At 49.2% G+C, this 22,617-nt stretch overlaps 1 protein-coding gene across 1 annotated transcript in view; it reads right to left on the bottom strand.

Annotated features, from left to right (window-relative positions):
- Positions 1–7,553, bottom strand: part of LOC146764373 (uncharacterized) — a 198,762-nt gene extending 191,209 nt beyond the window's left edge. The window contains 3 exon segments of the mRNA XM_085565021.1: positions 1,145–1,355; positions 2,717–2,802; positions 6,172–7,553. Coding sequence (XP_085421147.1) covers positions 1,145–1,355; positions 2,717–2,802; positions 6,172–7,307 — 1,433 coding nt within the window. The 5' untranslated portion in view covers positions 7,308–7,553.
- Between the last annotated feature and the right edge of the window lie 15,064 nt (positions 7,554–22,617).

Genomic DNA, 22,617 nt, shown 5'->3' with positions numbered 1-22,617 from the left:
TACAGTGGAACTGATAAAGGGGCCTGATATCTTCTTCTTCTTCTGCCTGATTGAGCAGAAACCATGGGAGAGACAGACACAGAGAAAGTCTCCCTGGGCAAGAAGTGACCAAGAAACATATTGTGAGACATAGTGATAAAATAATGTTACCAGGTGATGTGATGTCATAAAGAAGTGTAACCAATGGGAAATTGTTACCAAAAACAGAGCCCTATATAAGCACCATACAAGTGAAACTCTATATAAACACCTGGTACACTCAATAAAATTGGCTTCTGATCCCAACTCAGATGCCCCCGACTCTCCATCATTGATAACCCCTGGTCTGGGTGATCCCTGTTGGGTGGGGGGAAGGTGTTGGAGAGATTTCTTTCCCTTCTCCTGCTGTGATTTGGATGGTAATAAATTCCCTCCCTGTGCCCAGGCTGGGACTGTTTTGCCAGTGCCGGTGCTCGGGGCGGGATCTCTCCCGATCCTTTTCCTACTCCCGCCTTCCCTCAGCCAATCAGAGACAGCGCGGCTGATGACTCACCAGTTGCTGGGCAGACCCGCAGCGACCAGCGGTCCCGGCCGGACCCGCCCCGCCACGGCCCAAATCCTCCCAAATCCTCCCCGAATCCTCCCAAATCCTCCCCAAATCCTCCCGAATCCTCCCCAAATCCTCCCGAATCCTCCCGAATCCTCCCCAAATCCTCCCCAAATCCTCCCAAATCCTCCCGAATCCTCCCAAATCCTCCCAAATCCTCCCGAATCCTCCCCAAATCCTCCCAAATCCTCCCCAATCCTCCCCAAATCCTCCCCAATCCTCCCAAATCCTCCCCAAATCCTCCCAAATCCTCCCAAATCCTCCCCAAATCCTCCCGAATCCTCCCCAATCCTCCCCGAATCCTCCCCAAATCTTCCCCAAATCCTCCCAAATCCTCCCCAAACCCTCCCCAAATCCTCCCGAACCCTCCCCAAATCCTCCCCAAATCCTCCCAAATCCTCCCGAATCCTCCCGAATCCTCCCTGCCCCATCACAGGGGGTCCTGTGCAAGGCCACGGGGAGCGGCTGCGGCCGCCGCTGGCTCAGGAGCTCTGTGGGCAGGAAAGGGGGTGACACTGGGACTGGGGGTACTCGCAGGGCTTCCCTTAATGGTGCCTCCTTTGGTGTTGGGTCAAGCGAGAGCTTCTGGAGAATCTCTCCCCACACACAGGACACTCACCGGGCCTCTCCCCGGTGTGGATGTGCCTGTGGGTGACGAGGCTGGAGCTGTGCTTGAAGCCCTTCCCGCACTCAGGGCAGCAGAAGGGCCTCTCCTGTGTGTGAATCCACTGATGCACTGAAGCATGGACAGACGGCTCCTCAACTAATTAAAGCTGGAAAGAAGGGTATTTTATTGCAGTGCTGGACACACATGGAATCATTTCCAAATACATGTGCAAGGAGTTGCAGACTCCTGCTTTCTATTTATACAGGAAAGGTTTTACATATCCAAGCTGTTTCTAAGGACACATAATACATAATCATTACCTGCCCGCTTCGTATTATAATCAGCTGAATATCCATTACGGCTGTGCAATCGTGTTTCCTTAACTGGGTCTTTGGGATTTTGAAATAAGGGAGTGGGTGTAAGGGAGGAAGAAAGCTGTCTTCCTCAAGGTAAACTCTTCACCCATGGCCAGTTTGCAGGACTTTTTGATCTGCTGGTCACGGTAGCCTCTCCTAACTGCTGATTATTCTTAAGGCAAGATATTTCTATGGTCTCTGCTCCTTCGCAATTCCTACATCTATCCCTGTCACTCCTAGCTTTACTTTTCTAATATATTTGCTACTCTTTAACTAAGGCATGTGATTTTTGCTAGCTAACTTGGCTTCTTAACTAATTTTAAAATCTTAACTAAAATATGAAATCTTCTACTATCTCAGTTATATTCCCAGCTGTCCCCTTGACTCATCCACAGTTTTCAATTATCCTAAATACATTTCCAGCTGACCCTTGGCTCATTACGATGAGATTGGAGCTTCTCAGAAACCACTTCCTACACTTGGGACACTCATAGGGCCTCTCCCTGGTGTGAATCTTGTGGTGCTGATGAACTTGGAGATCCACCCAAAGCCCTTCCCACACTCCCCACACTTGTAGGGCTGATTGATTCCCCATCTGGATCACCTGGTGCCAGATCAGGTCTGATCTCCGGAGCTCCAGCTGAAGCCCTTCCCACATTCCAAGTGCTTGTGGAGCTTCTGCCCACCATGAGTCATCTCCACCATCTCTGAGTGCCAAATGGATCTCTGGCTGCCTTCTAGGCACAGAGGGGCTCTTACCTCCTCACAACTCCCAGGGCTGGGTTTGCAGCCCCTCCTTGTGTGGGATCTCCAGGGCTTTTCCTCCCCATTGGGTTCCCATGCTGTGGAGCTGCTCAAAAAAGCCTCAAAACAGAGGTTCTGAGCAGCGATTTGTCCTCCCAGGTCTCTGTCTGCAGCTCAGTGCCTGGGGTAAGGAAAGAAAAGGAAGGAATGTGGAAGGAAGAAGGATAGAATGAGAAGAGGAAGGAGGGTGGACAAGGAGAGGATGGGATTTGCCTCCATGCCAGAGGGAAGGGGAAGGAGATCCCACCAATTCGTCCCTGGCAGGACAGTGTTGGCAGCAGCGCTGTCCTGCAGCCAGGGGCAATCTTGGGCTGATAGGTGGAGCAGAGGAGAGGGGGAAAGGGGCAGTGACTTCCTCCTCACCTGCCTCAGTGTTCCATGCTATCTTCCTTTTCCTCACAGCCTCCACCAGCTCCACCTGCACAAAGGTTGGGATGGACAAATCCTGGCTTGGGGGAAAAACAAAGGGTGAGCACCTTGGTCCTGCTGCCCAAGTCCAGCTTGAGAAGTCACCACCCTGTTCACAGTTGGATGGGCCCAGACTCTGCTCATCTCCAGAGTCCCCCACTCCTCCAGGCTGCTGGGATCCCCCAGCTCCAGGATTGGCCATTGCTGCTCTCCCCACTCCGATGCCAATTGGAACCCCAAAACCAATGTCCCCCCCAAACTGTTACCACTGCCCCAGCCAGTACAGAGATCGCTACAGGAACCCTTCACAAGTCTCCAAAGGGGCATCTGCGTCTCACCTTTGGGGCAATGCAAGATCCAAATATCCCTTTCCCTGCAAAAAAAACTCCCAGAAATCCCCCAATGGATTTGGGGTGAGTTCCCCCTCCCCACTTACCTGCAGGATCTGGGCGAGTAAATGCTGCCCTGACCAGGGGAGCTGCAGACTCAGCAGAAGGGCAGGCAAACCGTGTGGATCTGCTGCGGTTCCTCCTCTTCCTCCTCCTGTTCCTGTTCCTTCTTTTCCCTAACCTCCTCCTCATCTCTCTCTCCTCTTCCTACTGCTCCTCCTCCCTGACCACCCCAGATCCCCCTTTCCTACCCACCTCTCCCCCATGGCTGCAGCACCAGCGTTTGGATAGAGGGAACCTCCCATGAGCCCCCCAGGTATGGGCAGGGGGCTTGGGGACCCACCCAGTGCAGATCCATTCCCCCCTCCCAGAGCCTCACGGAAATCACTCCAGGGATCAAGCGATGGGGACACTAAGGGATCCCCATGGAACCACCCATTTTTGATCCCATCCCCACCCTTCCCTCCCCACTCCCATTGTTCCCCCAAACCAAAGACCCCTCCCAACTCAATCTGAGGGTCCCATTCCTCTCCTGGTCGGAATCCTCTTTCCCCCTGCTCTCCCACCCCTTCCCCATTGTGCCTCCAGCTCTACCTCTCACCCCTGGGCTTGGATTTGGGGATCCAGACCCCTCCTGTTCAGTTTGAGGATCACATCCCCCCTTTCCCTCAATTCAGGCAGCTCCTGGCAGCTTTTTCCTGGGAGGAATCCCTGAGTTTTGGGACTTTTAGGATGTAGCTTAGGAGGAGAACAGCTCTGTTGGGCTTTCCCCTCCCTGTTGTGACCCCTCAGCTGTTCCCGACACCCTGGGGGTGCTGGGATTTCCCTCCTAGGGACAAGGATGTTCATCCCCTTCCAGGAGCCCAGTGCCCAGCTGGGGCTCCAGGTCAGGGGTCCTTGAGCAGCTGCCCCAGAACCTCCACCAGGTTCTCCCAGCGCAGCCGGAGCCGCTCGGCCTGGGCTCCCCAAAGGCCTCAGCAAGGTCCAAGTCCTGCCCAGGAACCCTCAACTCCCTCAAACCCAGCATCCCCCTCATCCCCTGCAAGTTCCTCCCATGGCACCGGCCATGGCCATGTCCCCACTTGTCACTGGCCATGTCCCACCATGTCCTCACCCATGGCTGTCTCCCCACCATGTTTCCATCCCTGTCACTGCCCCCCATGTCTCCATCCATGCCTGTGTCTCCCCATGTCCCTAGGGATGGCCCTGTCCCCCTCCATGTCCATGCGTGCCCATGTCACTCTCCATGTCTAATGCTTTTTCTCTTTTTGAGCCTGGTCTTATAAGCTCTCAGAGATAAGCATTATACCCTTGATAGCTCAGCTACCTCAGGTGGCATAAAACAAGCAGGATGGCTCATGTGACAGTGTTGGGAATAAAAAGTTTTAATAAAAGGCAAAAATAAAAAAGCTTTTTACAGAGAAAAGCCAAGTCAGGGCAGAGGCTCTTGCTCTTACTAAAACACTTCACAAAAGCAATTAACTTCTTTTGTTCTCTTCTTTTCTAGGGAATTGCTTAGGTGGGACTTTTTGGCTCCTGTCCAATTAGCTACCCTTAAGTTTGAGGTGAAGTCCCAGAGGTCCTATGAGGTGTCTTTCAACCAAATTGAGGAGAGAAACACCTGGCCTTTTGTCTTTTTTAAGGGAACAAAAGGTTAACTTGTCTACTCTGTCAACAGAGGGCACATTCTTACACGTGTCCCACCATGTCTGTGTCCTACCATGACCACATCCACTAACTTAGTTCAATGTCTATTTTTACTTCAATATTGGATATTTTAAAGGGATAAAGAGAAATGAAAACAAAATCAAGGCCAAAAGAAAAAGACTTCCATGTCCATGCCGGCTGAGGATCCACGTGCTTGGGTGGAGGGAAGAACCTTTTTGGTGGAGTTTCTACCCCACTGTCTCCAAAATCTTGGTCTTTTCCCCAGTTTTTCCACCATCTGGCTGCAGAAGACACCCTTGGGCAATAGGAAATCAAAATCGTGGAATCCCTGAAGTTGGAAAAGACCTTGTCCTGGTTCAGAGCAAATTTGGGAGAGAACCTCCAAAGGGATTCCTCTGGAAAGCAGATTCAATTGGCTCCTCCCCCAGCCAGTTTGGGAAAAATATCTCCTTGGAGAACAGTGGAAAAAACTGTTTTTTAAAGAATAAAACCTAAACAATATTAAACAATAAAACCTCTTGCTGCTCTAAAAGAGAGACAAACTCAGGAAGTCCCTCCGTGGGTTGTAGCTCAGCTCACTCAGTCTCTTATCAGTCCCTCCGGTGCTGGAAATGCCACAGTCCAGGCCTGGCCCGCTGGGCCACAGGTGTGAGCTGCCGGTGCTCTTCTGGGTGTTCAGGCCAGAGCAGGTTTAAACAGGTCCAAAGAAAAGGGAAAAGCAGCCACAGTCCAGGGAACTTCTCTGCCACAGCTAGCTAAAACTAATTAACAGCAAAGGAGAGATCTGTACCTCTGTCTGTCCATCTGCAGACAACCCGGCCCAGGAGCAGGAATGTGGAGGAGTGAGTGCAGTTTCTGAAAACAAACTCTGCCCTTCTCTCCCTCCTTTGCTCTCGGAACAAGTCTTAAAGGTGCAAAAATTATAATTCACTATAAACAGAACAGACAACTGGAGATACAAGCATCATATAGTCAACCTAGGACATACCTCCAAGACCATTCAGTATTCCTTGATGCCACCAGAAGATAGGATTGAATGCAAAAGATTTTATGGAGTTGGAAGTCATTAAATCTGCTCTCCCCAAGGAATTCCCATTGTTGGTCTGTGCCCCAATGGATGTTCCTGCCACTGGGTTTATCTAGGTGCCCGCAGGGAACGAGGAAGATGTGGAGCCTCCCAGCCAAGTGTCTTCCCAACACAGATAACCAGGCCCATAGATCACCAAGACTGCCCAATGAAGGTCACTGAGGATCATCCAACGTGGATCCTCCCATCGGGAATGGAGCTGGGAGGAGCATAAGAAGCTCTTCCCACCCTTGGGGAACTCACAGGGCTTCCCCCCTTAGTGGCGCCTCCTTTGGTGTTTGATCAAGTTTGATCTCTCTGAGAAGCCCTTCCCACACTTCCCACACTCGTAGGGCCTCTCCCCGGTGTGGATGTGCCGGTGCTTGGTGATGTGGGAGTTGTGCTTGAAGCCCTTCCCGCAGTCGGGGCAGCGGTAGGGCCTCTCCTCTGTGTGACTCCGCTGATGTACGAGGAGACTGGAGCTGATCTGAAACCTCTTCCCACACTGGGAACACTCGTAGGGCTTCTCCCCGCTGTGGATGTGCTGGTGCTTTCTCAGGTCTGAGTGCCACCCATAGCTCTTCCCACATTCCAAGCAGGTGTAGGGCCGTTCCCCAGTGTGGATCACCTGGTGCCGAATCAGGGCTGAGCTTCCCCTGAAACTCTTCCCACATTCCCCACACTTGTAGGGCTTTTCCCCAGTATGGATCTTTTTGTGTTCCGTAAGCTGGGAGTTGAGGCTGAAACTCATCCCACACACCCCACACTCGTAGGGCTTTTCTCCAGTGTGGATCCTCTCGTGTCTCCTCAGGCCAGAGCTCTGCCTGAAGCTCTTCCCACATTCCCCACACTCATAGGGCTTTTCCCCAGTGTGTATCCTCTGGTGTTGCATCAGGTAGCCCTTCTGGCTGAAGCTCATCCCACATTCCCCACACTCAAAGGGCTTTTCCCCAGTGTGGATCCTCTGATGTTGGATCAGAATGGAGTTCTGGCTGAAGCTCCTCCCACACTCCCCACACTCAAAGGGCCTCTCCCCGGTGTGGAATCTCTGGTGAAGTCTCAGGTTGGAGCTCCAGCGGAAACGCTTCCCACATTCCTCACACTCGTAGGGCCGTTCCCCAGTGTGGATCACCTGGTGCTGGATCAGATCCAAGCTCCGGCTGAAACCCTTCCCACATTCCAAGCACTTGTGGGGCTTCTCCCTGCCACGAGGCTTCTCCACCAGCTCTGAGCTCTGGCTGGATCTCTGCCCACCTTCCTGGCTCAGGGGGGCTCTTTCCTCCCCGCAGCTCCCTGGGCTGGGTTTGCTGCCACTCCTTGTGCGGGATCTCCAGGGCTTTTCCTCCTCCTCCATTTCCTCCATTTTCATTCCTCCCTGGGAATGAAAAATCCTGGTCTGGGGGAAAAAAAAAGAACAGAGCATCTTGGACTGGGAGTTCCTCCTGTCCCCACTTCATCTCACAAAGTCATTGGGCATTGTGTGTCTATAAGAACCTCCAAAACACCAAGGTTCAGAATAAAAATCCTCCAAACTTTAAGACACAGATCAAAACCTCCCCAAACATCAAGATTCAGCAAAAAATTCCTCCAAAACAAAAAGATTCAGCCCCTAAAAAAAAAAAAAAAATCACCAACATTTAACCCAATAAAGCTGAGGAATGCCATGACTCACCCCTGTGAAAATCGTGGAACCACTCAACAGTCACCTGCTGCATGTGAGGTGGCAATGCTTCTGGGGCTGAGGGGAGGCTATAGATGCAAAGAGGAATGGAACCTCGTGGTGATCCTTGTTTCTGCTCCTCCTCCTCCGGTGTCCCTATTCTTCCTCACACTCCTCTTCCTCCTCCTATTCCTCCTTCTCCTGCACAATCCCACCCTCTTCTGCCACCTGCATCGTTTGACCATTCTGTTCCTCAAGCCTGCTTCTCCTTCCCTTCTCCTCCTGGCCCCAGGCCCAGCACCCACTGCCGGCTCCCTCTTCCCCCCAGCCCCACAGCATCCCAGCGCAGGGGCAGGGATGGAGCTGGGGCAGGTCGGGCTGGGGCAGCGCTGGGCTCTCGGCCGCTCCCGCCCGCACTCGGTCCCCACTGCAGCCGCTCCCGCCAGGACAGCGCGGGGGGGCCCGGCCTTGGCGCTGCCCCACTCCCACCTCCCCAAATTCCCCTCGCGGGGCCATGGGGCCGAGGGGGGGCGCAGGTGGGTCCAGGTGGGGAACGCGGGGAGCTGCGAGTCTGCCTGGCAACTGGTGAGTCATCAGCGCCGCGGGCTCTGATTGGCTGAGCTCTGCCCGAGCCCTGGGGCTGCAGCACAGAGGGGACACCCTGCTCCAGGGGGGATGTCCCACAAACGGGGGACCCCATGGAAGGAACCACAGGAAAGTGTCTTTACAAACAGATGCTCTAAAGCTGCTCGGATATGGGGCCAGAAAACTTTTATGTAAGGAAGTGACAGGAGAAGCCATCTGTTTCAGAAAATGCTATCAATTGATGACAGACTGCTGCTCAGCCAAGGTCCTGCTCTATTCATGAACTTCCAGAAGAACAACAAAGCCTTAACAGAGCCATGAATATCGTTTGCTATACAAAAGTGGGAAGCATATTAAGGGGGTATGTAATAGGTGGATTGGGAAGTCTGCAGCTCTCAAGTACTTCAGCCAATAGGGAAAGCAGAGGGAGATGTGGCCAGAATTAGGATGAAAAGGAGTCTGTGTGCTCCAACAAGTGGAAAGTTCCCATGGGGAATGTCCCTTGGCCTCTCCCATTTTTAGAATGAAATTAGTTTCATAGGACTCCTCTGTCTGCTTTGTGGACAGAATCCTCTGGCAATGTCAATTTTTCCACACACCCTGGGGCTCATCCCGAATTCCTTCCACCGTCCGGGGCGGCGGGCAGGGAGTGCAGCTGAAGGTGCCTCACCCACGTTGGGTGAGCGGCTCCCTTGGTTGGTGGCGGCACCGGGGATTGACTGGGGACCCGGGAGTGACCAGGAGACAGACGAGTGACACATCAGGGGGGTCTGGGAAGAGTCAGCAGGGAGAGAGCACTGAAAATCTCATCAGTGAGTGCCCTGGGATCCTCGGGGAGTGAACATGGCAGGGCACCCATGGAGGGGAGAAAAGGGAAAGCCAGGGAGGGGGCCTGGCCAAAGGGATGATGATCTCAAAACGTCTCTGAAGGGTCCCTTAAACATATGGGTGGAGTTTTTCTTTTTCCTGCAGTTTCAATGCAAAGTTTAGAGCATTAGAGTATTTTTTGTTGATACAGGGACCTGACCTGTTCAAAACTACTTAAGGGTTAAATGACTAGAAAAGAATTAAGTGAAGAAAACATTATGTGCTATGTATATGCACCAGTATCCTGTTATTCTAGACATTAGCAAACAGATGTAGAAACTTTGTCCTTGGCTATGTACTTTACTCTGATAAGCTTCCTTTACTCTGATAAGCTTCCTGATTATATGTAAAGAATGCATACTCAGCAGATAGACTGTGGTCAGTTGAATAGGCCATATATCATAAAGGGAGGAAAAGATGGGGCCCAGAGCACAGAAAAACTACCACGCATGCTCGAAATAAAAGTTCAACTAGCGGACAGAGTGATGAAGACTATGGACGACCACCAGAGGACCCCTGACGACCACCGAAGACCACCCAAAAATGCAACTACGCTTGCGCATCCTTATCTCGGAATAATCATGAATATGTAAATAATTTTCAAGACTTGTAATGAATATGCATGTTTTAGTAAGATAAATCACAACTTTCTCAGCTGCACGGTGCACATGTTAGGAGGAGAGATCCCCCATGTGCCCAGCGCTGCAATAAAGAGTATCTGCTGCCCGGATTGCTTCCGTCTTTAATTCAATTTGGCGAGCCAGGCAGGAGGACTCTCTGCTCGGCCGCGGGACCCGCTGAGAACAGGACTCCCTAGGGTACCCCCGGGATCTTCCCGGAGGGGCTCCTCGCCTCATTCGGATCACCGCGGGAGCAGACAAGAACTCCGTTCGCCCCGGCAGCACAGGTATTCTTTATTATTATTTGTTTAGGACCGGTCATTTGGTTAAGCTCCCCGCAGGGGGTAGCGTTTGTTATACGATCGTATTTGGTTTTAGTTAAGCTCCCCGCAGGGGTAGCGTTTGTTATACGATCGTATTTGGTTTTGGTTAAGCTCCCCGCAGGGGGTAGCGTTTGTTATACGATCGTATTTGGTTTTGGTTAAGCTCCCCGCAGGGGGTAGCGTTTGTTATACGATCGTATTTGGTTTTGAATAAGCTCCCCGCAGAGTTTGTGTTTGTTATACGATCGTATTTGGTTTTGGTCTACTACTTTGGTATATTAAGACATACACTTCTGAGTTAATGGTTTGGGAACTGTTTAACACGTACTGGGTTTGGTTGCTTATTTTTGGAATTATTCTGATTGTTGTTGGAATTTTGTGTTGCTGTAAAAAGTGTCCTGTTTGGTGTATAGTATAATGAGTGGACGACAGAGCGGGGGAATCGTAAAGAAGAGCCCTTTGGGTTGTATTTTAATGCATTGGAAGGAAATAGGTGGGACTCCTGGAGGGACGGTGAATAAGAAAACATTAATTAAATATTGTAACCAGTGGTGGCCTTTGTATAAGTTGGAAGATGGTGAGAAGTGGCCGTTCAATGGAACTTTGCAGTATAATACTTTGTTGCAGTTAATGTTGTTTTTAAGGCGGGAAGGAAAGTGGGATGAAGTGGGATATGCGGATATGTTTTTCACTTTGCGGAATCACCCTGAATGGCAGAAAGAATGTGGGATAAACATAGCACCCCAAGATCCTTTGGTGTTAGCTATAGAAAAGGAACAGAGAAAGAATGGGACTAGGTTAAAACGGTGTTGTTCGGCTTGCAGTATAGGGCAAAGGTGTGTAAAACTTAAAGAAACAAAGGAAAGAATGGAAGATTATAATTCTCCACCCCAACCCCCTTCTCCCCCGGAAACCCCTCCCCCCCCTAGATCCCGACCTTCTACCTCATCAGATGAATCAGATAAAAGTAATCGCATAGAAAAATCTGGTAAGGCTGTCCCTGAAAAAATGAGCTTTTCTCCCATCACAGCTCGAACTCGGAGTAAAATGGGGCCGATAATTCAAGCCCCGTTGAGGCAAGCGATGGGAGCAACAGGACCCACCAGAATTAAAATTCCCTTTTCTATGAATGACTTGGATGTTTGGCGAGAAATAGTAAAGGGATACCGGGATGATCCGGAAGGGGTGGCAAAACGATTTGAGTTAATAGTTAAAAATCAGGATCCAAATTGGAAAGATATAAATTTAATGTTAGATGCCTTAACTGAAACAGAAAAACAATTAATAATTAAAAGTGCTCGTACACAAGTACAAATTCAAATCACGGCAAGAACCCTTCAGGGTACGGTCGAAACCCACGTCCCTAGAAATGACCAAGATTACAGGCTACTTAAAAAATACCAAGAATAGATTAAGATTGGTATCGGGACGGCCGTACCGAAGGCAGTAAATTGGTCAAATTTATATAAAATCAAGCAAAATTCGGCAGAAACTCCTACAGAGTTTCTTGACAAATTACGGACTGCTATGAAAAAATATACCGGGGCTTCTTATTCGGTATTAAACCAACAATTAATGCCGAAAGACAAAGATTTTATCACTGTAATTGGAGCTACAGGACAAAAGGAAAAAGCTTATTTCCTTAAACCACTTAATTATCGGCTTAGAAAACAAATTGAAATTCACAGGTTTCTATATTTACCAAATTCCCCAAAGCCCTTGCTAGGGCGAGATTTACTAGAACAACTTGAGGCGAAAATTGTTTTTCAGAAAGAGAAAATTGAATTTCAAATTCAAGAAGAACAATTAGTAGAAGTTTTGAGCCTAGCCTTAATACAAACTCAAAGCCATTCTGAAATACCTAGAGAGGTTCTGGACCCGGTATATCCAGGGGTTTGGGCTAGTGAAGTTCCGGGAAAAGCCAAAAATGCAAGCCCTGTCGTAATCAAGTTGAAACCAGGAGTAAAGCCGGTAAGAATTAAACAATATCCCTTAAGGCTAGAAAACAGGGAAAGAATCAAAAATATTATTAATCGATTTCTGCAATACAATTTGCTAACGGAATGCGAATCAGAATACAACACTCCGATTTTACCCGTTAAAAAGGCAGATGGAAAAAGTTATAGATTAGTACAAGACCTAAGGGCAATTAATAAAATAGTTGAAGACATCCACCCGGTTGTAGCCAACCCATATACACTATTAACTAAATTGAGAGATACCTTACATTGGTTTACTGTACTGGATCTCAAAGATGCCTTCTTCTGTTTGCCGCTAGCCTCAGAAAGTCAGAAGCTATTTGCTTTTGAATGAGAAAATCCGGATTCAGGAAGAAAAACACAATTAACTTGGGCAGTATTACCACAAAAATTTAAGAACAGCCCCACGATTTTTAGAAACCAGTTAGCTAAAGATTTAGAAAATTAGACTCCCCCAGATGGTAAAGGAGTCCTCGTGCAATATGTTAATGATCTTTTAATAGCCACTAAGAACAGGGAAGAGTGTCTCTCATGGACTATAGAACTTCTCAATTTCCTAGGAATGAATGGATACAGAGTATCCCAACAAAAAGCTCAAATAGTGCAACAGCGAGTAACTTATTTAGGATTAGAAATTTCCAGAAGACAAAGAGAATTGGGAACTGAGCGAAAAGAGGCAATTTGTCGCACCCCGGAGCCCCAAACGGCCAAGGAATTGCGGACGTTCTTGGGAATGGCAGGTTGGTGCCGCTTATGGATATACAACTATGGTGTAATAGTTAAACCTCTATATGAACTGCTAAAGAAAACCCGACTTAAAATAGAATGGACGGCGGAGGCTCGAGCCGCCTTCAAGAAACTTAAAAAGGAACTGATGAAGGCTCCGGCCCTTGGCTTACCAGATGTCTCTAAACCCTTTTTATTATTCTCACATGAAAGACAGGAGATGGCACTTGGAGTATTGGCCCAAGAACTTGGCCCTTACAAGCGGGCAGTGGCGTACTTCTCCAAGCAGCTGGACGAGGTAAGCAAAGGATGGCCAGGATGCCTACGTGCAGTGGCGGCGGTTGTAATAAACATTCAAGAAGCACGCAAATTCACATTAGGGCAGAAGATAACGGTAATGGTTTCCCATACTGTCTCAGCTGTGTTAGAACAAAAAGAGAACCATTGGCTCTCCCCACAGAGATTTCTGAAATACCAAGCCATCATAGTAAAACAAGATGATATAGAAATAATTGTTACTAACATTATAAATCCAGCTTCTTTTCTCAGCGGTGCCCAAAGAGAACCACTGTCCCACGACTGCATAGAGACCATCGAAGCCACCTATTCGAGCCGTCCAGATCTCCAGGACACCCCTCTAGAAGACGCTGAAGACTCCTGGTACACAGATGGAAGCAGCTTCGTGAAACTGGGACAGCGGAGAGCGGGATATGCGATAACCACTACTCAAAAAGTAGTGCATGCGCATGGAGCAATTTAGAAAAAATGAGGACTGTTGAACACCCAGAAGAAACAGATCAAACATGCAGAAGAAATATTAAAATTATTGAAAGTGATTCAACTACCGGAAAAAAATAGCTATAATGCATTGCCGAAGACACCAAAAAGGTAACTCTGACCAAGAAATAGGAAATCGATTGGCTGATAGTGAAGCCAAGCAAGTGGCAGAGGAAGTTAAGGTATGTGCTTTAATACCAGACAGTAAACCAATTGATCTAGAACAGTCACCTAGATACTCAAAGGAAGATTTGAAATTGGCTAATGATCTAGGAGGTGAGCCCGGAACAAAGGGCTGGATACAGTTAAAAGAAGGTCACATATTAGTTCCTTCTAATATTTTGTGGCCCCTAATACAAGCAGAACATAGAAAAACCCATTGGGGAGCAGATGCATTATACAAAGAAGTGACCAAAAGAATAGTAGGGCGAAATTTGTATACCACAGTAAAACAAGTAACGCAGCAATGTGAAATATGTCAACGAAATAATCCAGACACAACTAGCAAAATAAAATTAGGGATGATAGGTAAAGGAAACTGCCCTGGGCAACAATGGCAAATTGATTTTTCTGAGCTCCCCAGAAAAGGGGGGTATAGATATCTTTTAGTCCTGACAGACACTTTCACAGGATGGCCAGAAGCATATCCCTGCAGGACTAACAAAGCGCGAGAAGTGACTAAAGCGCTATTGAATGAAATAATTCCTCGTTTCGGAGTTCCATCGACAATATCCTCCAATCGAGGACCACATTTTAATGCTAAAATTGTTCAACAAGTAGAAAAAGCATTAAGAATAGACTGGCAGTTACATACCCCGTACAGACCTCAAGCAAGTGGCCAAGTTGAAAAGATGAATCATATGCTCAAACAACAGATAGCAAAGATTAGTCAGGAGGCAAATTTAACTTGGCCCCAAGCTTTACCATTGGCATTATTGAAAATAAGAGTTAAACCTCGGACAAAGGAAAATTTAAGCCCTTTTGAGATATTATATGGGCGACCCTATCAACTTCAATTTAAAAATGAAGAATTGGCACAAATTGGAGAAGGATATTTATTGAAATACATAAAAGCATTGCAGAAACAATTATCAGAAATACATAAAAATGTTTTGGGTACTAGAGTAAGGAGATTAAATCACCCCCTCCATGCCTTTGAACCTGGTGATTATGTATATGTTAAGAATTTTTCAGGACAACCCTTGGAGGAAAAGTGGAAAGGTCCATATCAAGTGCTGTTGACAACATTCACTGCGGTGAAGATTAAAGAACACCCAGCTTGGATTCACTACTCGAAAATAAAGAAGGCCCCTACGAAACCATGGACTGCTACTCCCGTAAGACCTACCAGATTGCGATTTTCCAGATTATCTTGACCTATGGGGGAGCCTGGGCACGGTGGGATTTGAATCTTCATCTTTCGCTGACGGAAGGTATATCTCGAACTCTAAATAGAACTAATTGTTAGATATGTACACATATGCCTGAATACAGTGGAAAACAGATCTTATTAATAGGCATCCCCATACCTGGTAATAATCCGTGGACGAGATATTGGAAGAATACCACCTGGGTAAATTATACACATAGAGCTCAGCCATTAAAAATTCATAACCCTCCAATTAAAAATCTTACTATAAATGTGTGCAGAGGTGTAACCCACCTAAAGGATTAAATAAAGTTGAGAGTTGTAATAACGCCCTATATATAAAAAAATCAAACGAGTTATAATAAAATAAAATATATCGGGTCCCCCACCTCTATTAATAGTACCCTCTGGCCAGTTCCAGAAGGAAAAGGATGGTATTGGCTGTGCAATGATACTGCATGGAAAGTATTACCTGAAAATTGGGTGAGAACATGCACCCTGGGAGCCGTAGTCCCAAACATAACTATACATAATCGTTTATCCGAAAGTTGGCTTCAAACACATATTCGAAGAATTAGACGGGAAGTAGAAAATCCCCTAATAAAAAGGCAGAATGCATTTCATTCCTTTGCTAAATGGTTTCTCCCTTGGCTAGGGGTAAGTGAATTAAAAAAAACTATAATAAATATTTCAACAGTAGTAGAAGACATTGAAAATAAAACAATAAATGCAATTCAAGCACAGCAAATTGAAATAAATAGCCTTGCACAAGTAGTACAGCAAAATAAAATGACTTTAGATTTATTATTGGCTTCACGAGGGGAAGTTTGTACCATTGTAAATACAAGTTGTTGTATATACGTAGATCAGAATAATCGAATTGCTACAGATTTAAGTGAAATCTGGAAACAGACTAAGATACTCCATGAAGTAACCAAGGATGACACCTCGTGGAGATTTGAAGAATTGTAAAAAGTCCTAACATCCTGGTTACCTAATTTAAATTGGCTAAAACAACTTTTTATTTCCGTAATACTTGTAATATTGTTAATTATCATAGTCTAGATTTTAATTAAGTGTGTCTTACTTTGTAACAAAGAAGCAACTAATGTTGGAAGATATAGATATAGAGGCGTAATATGATTGCAAAAGAATTTGCAATGGTTATAGAAAAGGGGGGACTTGATACAGGGACCTGACCTGTTCAAAACTACTTAAGGGTTAAATGACTAGAAAAGAATTAAGTGAAGAAAACATTATGTGCTATGTATATGCACCAGTATCCTGTTATTCTAGACATTAGCAAACAGATGTAGAAACTTTGTCCTTGGCTATGTACTTTACTCTGATAAGCTTCCTTTACTCTGATAAGCTTCCTGATTATATGTAAAGAATGCATACTCAGCAGATAGACTGTGGTCAGTTGAATAGGCCATATATCATAAAGGGAGGAAAAGATGGGGCCCAGAGCACAGAAAAACTACCACGCATGCTCGAAATAAAAGTTCAACTAGCAGACAGAGTGATGAAGACTATGGACGACCACCAGAGGACCCCTGACGACCACCGAAGACCACCCAAAAATGCAACTACGCTTGCGCATCCTTATCTCGGAATAATCATGAATATGTAAATAATTTTCAAGACTTGTAATGAATATGCATGTTTTAGTAAGATAAAGCACAACTTTCTCAGCTGCACGGTGCACATGTTAGGAGGAGAGATCCCCCATGTGCCCAGCGCTGCAATAAAGAGTATCTGCTGCCCGGATTGCTTCCGTCTTTAATTCATTGTATTACTCCCAATTCTATATTGGCGGTTACGTTCAGATCAGAGATGTGAGAATGAGTTTTTATTCTGAGAAGGAGAAAAATGTGAATTGCCTTGGAAATTTTTCGTGTATGTTTCTGTGATGCTCTTCGAGGAACCAAAATTTTGGTCTGGGTTCCTTGATGTTCATGTCTTGGCTGTATTTTGCAAAACTAGAAGAGATTGAAAAGTGAGCCCTTAACTCATAAACGGGCAGCCAAGAGAGGAGCTTTAGAAATGCAAATTAACACTGTCAGGGCAAATTGGGGACAATGTAGCTGGCTCTTCTTGCCTGGGGCAGGAATTGGCTGATTCCCTCTGCCCCTCACCCCAAGCTCTGCCTGCTTGCACAGATGGAATCTGCACAGCTGAAGGCAGAGCCCATGCTGAGGATCTCTGACTCTGCAACAGAAATGGCTGAAGCTGCAAAGGGAAACAGCAAATGGAGAATGTTGTGAAAACTTCCTAAAATAAGGAGGGGGATCATCCCTCTGCCCACTCCAACATCTGCTGCCACTGTCTGTGCTGTACAGGGTCTATCAGAGCACTGGGGTTTTTGCTAGAAGAGGTTCAGGGAAATCAGTTGGAATTCAAGTATTTGATGATGGAATAAGAAAAAAACGGTCAATTGATGCAACCCTAAAATGGGGAAAAGTATTGAAGGGCCACCAGAACAAATCCTAAAACACCATGGACCAGCCCCTGGGAACCCGAACCAATTCATATCAGGAGAAAGAGAACCCATTTATCATTTCAATGGCATCATTAGATTTCAAGCTGTCCTCGGAATTAAAACCAACCAGACAGCTCCAGCTCCTGACATTCCTGCCGACCAAGCCACTGAAATGAGGAATACAGCATTTCATCAGGGGATGGGATCAGATTATCTGTTAGCAGAAAAAACCAAGAGTTTGTGGAAAACTAAATTTCAAAAACTGCTGTTGGCAAAGAGATGACAAAGGAAAAGTGCTGAAAAAGATAACAAAAGAAATAGGAGAGCAGTTTATGTATTGGTCCAAACATGGAAAGAATGGGAATGGGACACGCTTTCCTGGTCCCCAGCACACCAGGGGTTAAAGGAATGCTGCTTCTCCTCTTCTGTGCTGCAGCAACTCTCATCTTTTTACCATGCTCCACACCTTGGCAGTGCAGCTCATCCAGCAGCTGAGCCAGGGCATGCAGGTGGCAGCCAGGCCTCCTGATCCACAAACGGCTACAAAAGGACAGGGAATGAGGGCACCGAGAATAATCCCGAAACCAAAGAGGACCCGGGAAGGACAAAACAGAGTCAAGGAGTGAATCTGCCAGGAGATAGGGCCGGGCACTTGTAGAAAAGGAAGTAACTGGAGAAACCATCAGTTCCAATAAATGTTACAAATTGACCCAGACAGCTGCTCAAAGTCCCGCTACATTCCCGAACTTCGAGGAGAAGAACAAAGACTTAACAGAGCCATGAATATCGGCTGTTCTACAAAAGGAGGGTGCACATTAACGAGGACAGGCAGCAGGCGCATCGGGAACTCGGAACCTTCCAAGGAACTCAGCGAGTGGGCAAAGGCAGAGGGAGATCGGCCGGGAAAATGAGGATAAAAAGGAGGCTGCGGACTACAGCCACGGCAGAGAGCGCACGGCAAATGCCCCACGGCCTCTGCCCCTGCTCGGCAATAAAGTCACTTTGACAGGACTCCTCGCTCTCCGCCGGGCACACGAACCTCCGGCGACGGGAATTTCCCCGCCCGCTCCCGGCCGCGGGGCAGCCCCTCTGTCCTACCCACAGCAGCCGGGCCGAGCCAGCGCTGCTCCGGCAGCGGCTCCTGCCCGGCCCCGGCGGGAAGGAGACCGCGGGCAGCCGCTCCCGCAGCGCCCTCGGCCCGGGGCCGGCACGGGCCGGACACGGCACCGGCGAGCCGCCGGAGCCCCCTGCCGCCCCCTCCGCCCGCAGCCAGCCCCGAGCCCCCGCAGAGCCCAGCGCGGCTCCCACCTGCGCCGGGGCCGCCTCCGAGCTCCGCCGCCGCCGCCTCACCGCGCTCCGGCCGCTGCCGCCGCTGCCGGGCCCGCACAGCCGCTCGGCCAATGGCGGCGCTGCGCGGCCACGGCCGCCCTCAGCCCGCCGCCGGGGCCGCGCCGCGCCCCGCTCCCACCAATCAGCGCGCCGCAACCGCGACTGACGGCACCGGCGGCCAATGGCAGCGAGCTCGGGGCGGGCTCTGCGCACGGCCCCGCCTCGCCCCGCGCTCTCGGCGCCCCCGGGCTGCGTGAGGGGAAAGCCGGAGATGAGGAACAGCCCCGGCACGGGCCCGGGCCGAGCCGGGATTGAGCTGCCCACACAAACAAACTTCTCCGCGCCTCCCGCCACGGCTTTCCCGGCCCTGCGCCTCCCGTGCCTCCGCCTCTGCGGGAAGCCCAGGAGCCTCACTTCCCCTGCCCCTCGTTAGCGCATCAGAGCTTCGCTTTGGTTTCCCCCGAAAAGGGAAACCTGCCCAATGCCCTGTGGGTGGGTGGGGCAGGGGAGAGATTTCTGGCAGAAAACTCCAAAGACTCGGAGCAGGAGAAGGAGAAGTCAGTGCAGAGCCTTAAATGCAGCTTTCCCCACGCCTCCCTGCTCCCAGCTGCACCTCCTCCCCCGGCAGGGCAGGAGACAGGGAATGGGGCCATGCTCAGCTCATCCCCCGGGGCTTCTCCCTCTGCTCAGGGACAGGAGTCGTTCCCTGCTGCACCCTGCGCTCTCTCCCGGCCGAGACTTCTCCAGGAACTTCTCGGAGCGGAGTCCATCCCCTGGGCACAGCCCCCTCCGAGTGCTGCAGCGTGGGTCACTGTGCCACGGGCTCAGTCCTGCCAGGACAGGCTGCTCCAGCGGGGCCCCTCTGCCCGCGGGCTCACAGCCTCCTCTCGGGCATTGCCGAGCTCCAGCCCGGCTCCTCCAGGGGCTGCAGGGGATCTCTGCATCCCCATGGACCTGCAGGGGGATCTCTGCATCCCCATGGACCTGCAGGGGGATCTCTGCAGCCCCATGGACCTGCAGGGGATCTCTGCATCCCCATGGACCTGCAGGCGGATCTCTGCAGCCCCATTGTAATATATGTTATGGCATAATTCGTGATTTTGTAAAATATACTTCAAGTCAGTTGTGCCTGTACAAAAAGATTCTTAAAGTTTTAAATGACCAGGGCTGCAGAAACCACAGTTGGCAGAGAAAGAAAGACCTAATTTAGAAATGAAAAAAGGTAGCTCCGTGCAGAGATGGGCCCTTTCCGGGGACAATCCAGGAGACACCCAACCTATAACCCCTGATCTGCCGGGGAGCCAGGAAACCAGGCACACGGGCATCCCGCCCTGGCAGCTGCTGAGGAGGCTGCTGGGCTGTGCTTCAGCAGAGGAGATGGAATGTGGCTTACCACTCTGCCCTTGTCTAAAAACGGAGAATGGGTCAGGAGGTTTGGGCTCTGAGCACACAGCAGCCTGGCCCAGGCACAGGCCGTGGTGGGACAGGGGCACAGGAGCCTTCTGTGACTGACCGTGGCTCTCTGGTTTCTCTCTGCAGGCTGCCAGCTCCTCATGCCATGGAAACGGCCCCACTCGGCCTGCCAGTCTGGGAGGGCTGGAGGGCTGTGGGTACTCATTTGCTGTCAAAAAGAAATTTTGTTTTTTTGTCATTGTCATTGTCATCATCAGAACATTTCTTTCATCCTTTTCCAAGTTTTTGGCCCCTCCAGGGTAATATTTTTGTGTCCTTCCTCAGGCAGTTGATGGCATTTGGATGGTGGGGGTAAGCAATGTGAAAAGTTCAACAACAGCTCCAGTTGCCAACTGCAGCAGCCCCTTCAAGAGCCCTGAGCTGCCAGCGAGGTCCACGTGTGCCTTGCAAAAGGGAGTGGTTTGCAGCGATGGGGTTGTTGCCCTGCTGCAAAAGCTGGGAGCAGATCAGAAGTGGCAAAATGCCATTTTGGCTCCACCCCCACCCAGGTTCTTTATCTTTTCCCTCTGCTCGGTGATAGGCAGACAGGGCTGGATCCAGCGAGGTTCAAGTTCTGGCTGCTCCCTGGCATCAAAGGGATCAACTAAACTCTTGTATGCAGTGACTGCAATAGGGCTACTGAAGGAAAAAAGGGAATGTCATGAGATGGGGAATCCTTCTTGTCTCCTTTGTCTCCCCAGGAGCCCCTTGGAAAGGGAAATACCCACTGGGTTTATCTGACTCCTTCCCAGCCAGCCCTTCCCTCGCTCCCGGGTCTCATTTGCTCCGCAGGATTCACCAGCTCGCTCAGCTCAGAGGAGCTCTCAGAGGAGAAAACGCTGCCTGGCGTGGGGCTGCCTGATCCTTTCTCACCTTGATTCCATTTGCCCCCTCCCTGCCCCATCCAAGAGACTGAAGGATCCCCCACAGCCCCACGGTCCTGCAGCAGATCCCGGCACGTTCCCTGCTCCGCTCCTTGGTGCCCTGGGAGGCTCCAGAGCCCTCCCTGTGTGCGGGACAGCGGCTGCAGCACCGCTGCGCCCGCGGGCGAGCAGCGCCCAGGAGCAGCTGCGCCAGCTCCGAGCCTGAAGGGAATCCTCAGCGCACACAAATGACAGCTGGCACTTCAGGGGCTGGCAGGAGAAGCTCAACCCATCTGCTCGCTGCCCTTCCCAGCCATGGCCACGCTGGTGCAATTGGAAGAGTCGCCCCTGCCCAGGAAGCTCTCAGGTCGAAGAGAGGAGCAAAAGCCACGGGTTTCAGAGGTGTTAGCTGCCACTGCCTCTGGTTTTCCTTCCAGTTCCTAAGGGGTTGTGACTGGTTTTACCATTTCAACACTTTCTGTGTAGAATGCTTATTTTATGATTGGCTTTTCACAAATGTTACAATGAATATTATATGTGTAATGTTAGAAAGTTATGCTGTATTCATTCTCTTAAGTAGTGTGTTAAATAGAGTTTTAGGTAACAACATAATATTAAAATAGAAACTCTGCGATGTAGGATTTTTTTACTTGCCCAAGCAAGAGATGAGATAATCAATAAACTCTTCACACAGGGATGGCGGTGACTTGGGGCACATAGAGTTACAACCTCCTTATCAGAAAAGACAAACATTCTTCCATCTTGTCTCCATCTTTATGGAAGCACCAGGATTAAGGGAAAGAAGTTGACAAAATCCAGAAAAGTTCCTAATTTGCAAGGAATTTATGCATCATGTATGAGATACATGAATATGCAATAGGCTATTGCTTTTAAGGTTATTCCTTAGTTCACAAGGCATGCTCGTCCTGGCTTAAGTGTCCGAGAGCATCTGGACGTCTATAATTTTTTGCTTTTTATTGTCTTGTAATTGTCCTAACTCTAAATTTGATTACTCTAATTGTGTTACTATTTTTATAACCATTTTATTATTATTAAACGTTTAAAATTTTAAAAACCAAGTGATTGGCGTTTTTCACAACGTTCCAGGCTCCCGGGGACCCCCTTATCGGTATGTCCGACCCCGCAGGCTGCAGAGGGTCCCCCCGCTCCGGTGCCGCCCTTCTCCGCTCCCCAGCCCCGCCCCGCCGGTACCGGGCGATCCCCGGTGGCTCCGGGCTGACGATGCAGCGCCTGCCCCGGGCAGCCCAACCCCACCGCGGGAGGGTCCCACGCATCCCCGGCCCAGCGCCGGGGCTCTGCCGGCAGCCAGCACCGGGACCCCAAAATTCTGCTGTCCCGGGGCCACCGAGCGGGCACCCGGCCCTTGGCCCTGTTATAGATACATATTATAATATTGGCTTTTTGCAAATATTCCACTGGATTTTATATGTGTGGTGTTACAATAACTTTGTTATATAGTTTTTATTTCTGTTGTTCATTGATTAAGATCAGACATACTAGTGCCATAGCTGATAGAAGCATGCTTGTGTTAAAATTCCTGCTTGGATGGGATAACATCGAGTGAGCACAGGATGAGGACACCTGTACAGATCTGCCAACCATCAGCACTCACCGTCTGAAGGCAGTGTGGGCCGGGGCCAAAACTGAAGATGATGATAAAAAAGGACCAAAACCACAACC

This window comes from Lonchura striata, chromosome 35 (genome assembly GCF_050655825.1).
Source record: "Lonchura striata isolate lonStrDom1 chromosome 35, ASM5065582v1, whole genome shotgun sequence".
Lineage (NCBI taxonomy): Eukaryota > Metazoa > Chordata > Aves > Passeriformes > Estrildidae > Lonchura > Lonchura striata.
The sequence above is the reverse complement of the archived record's forward strand: the minus strand, read 5'-3'. Positions and strand labels throughout refer to the sequence as shown.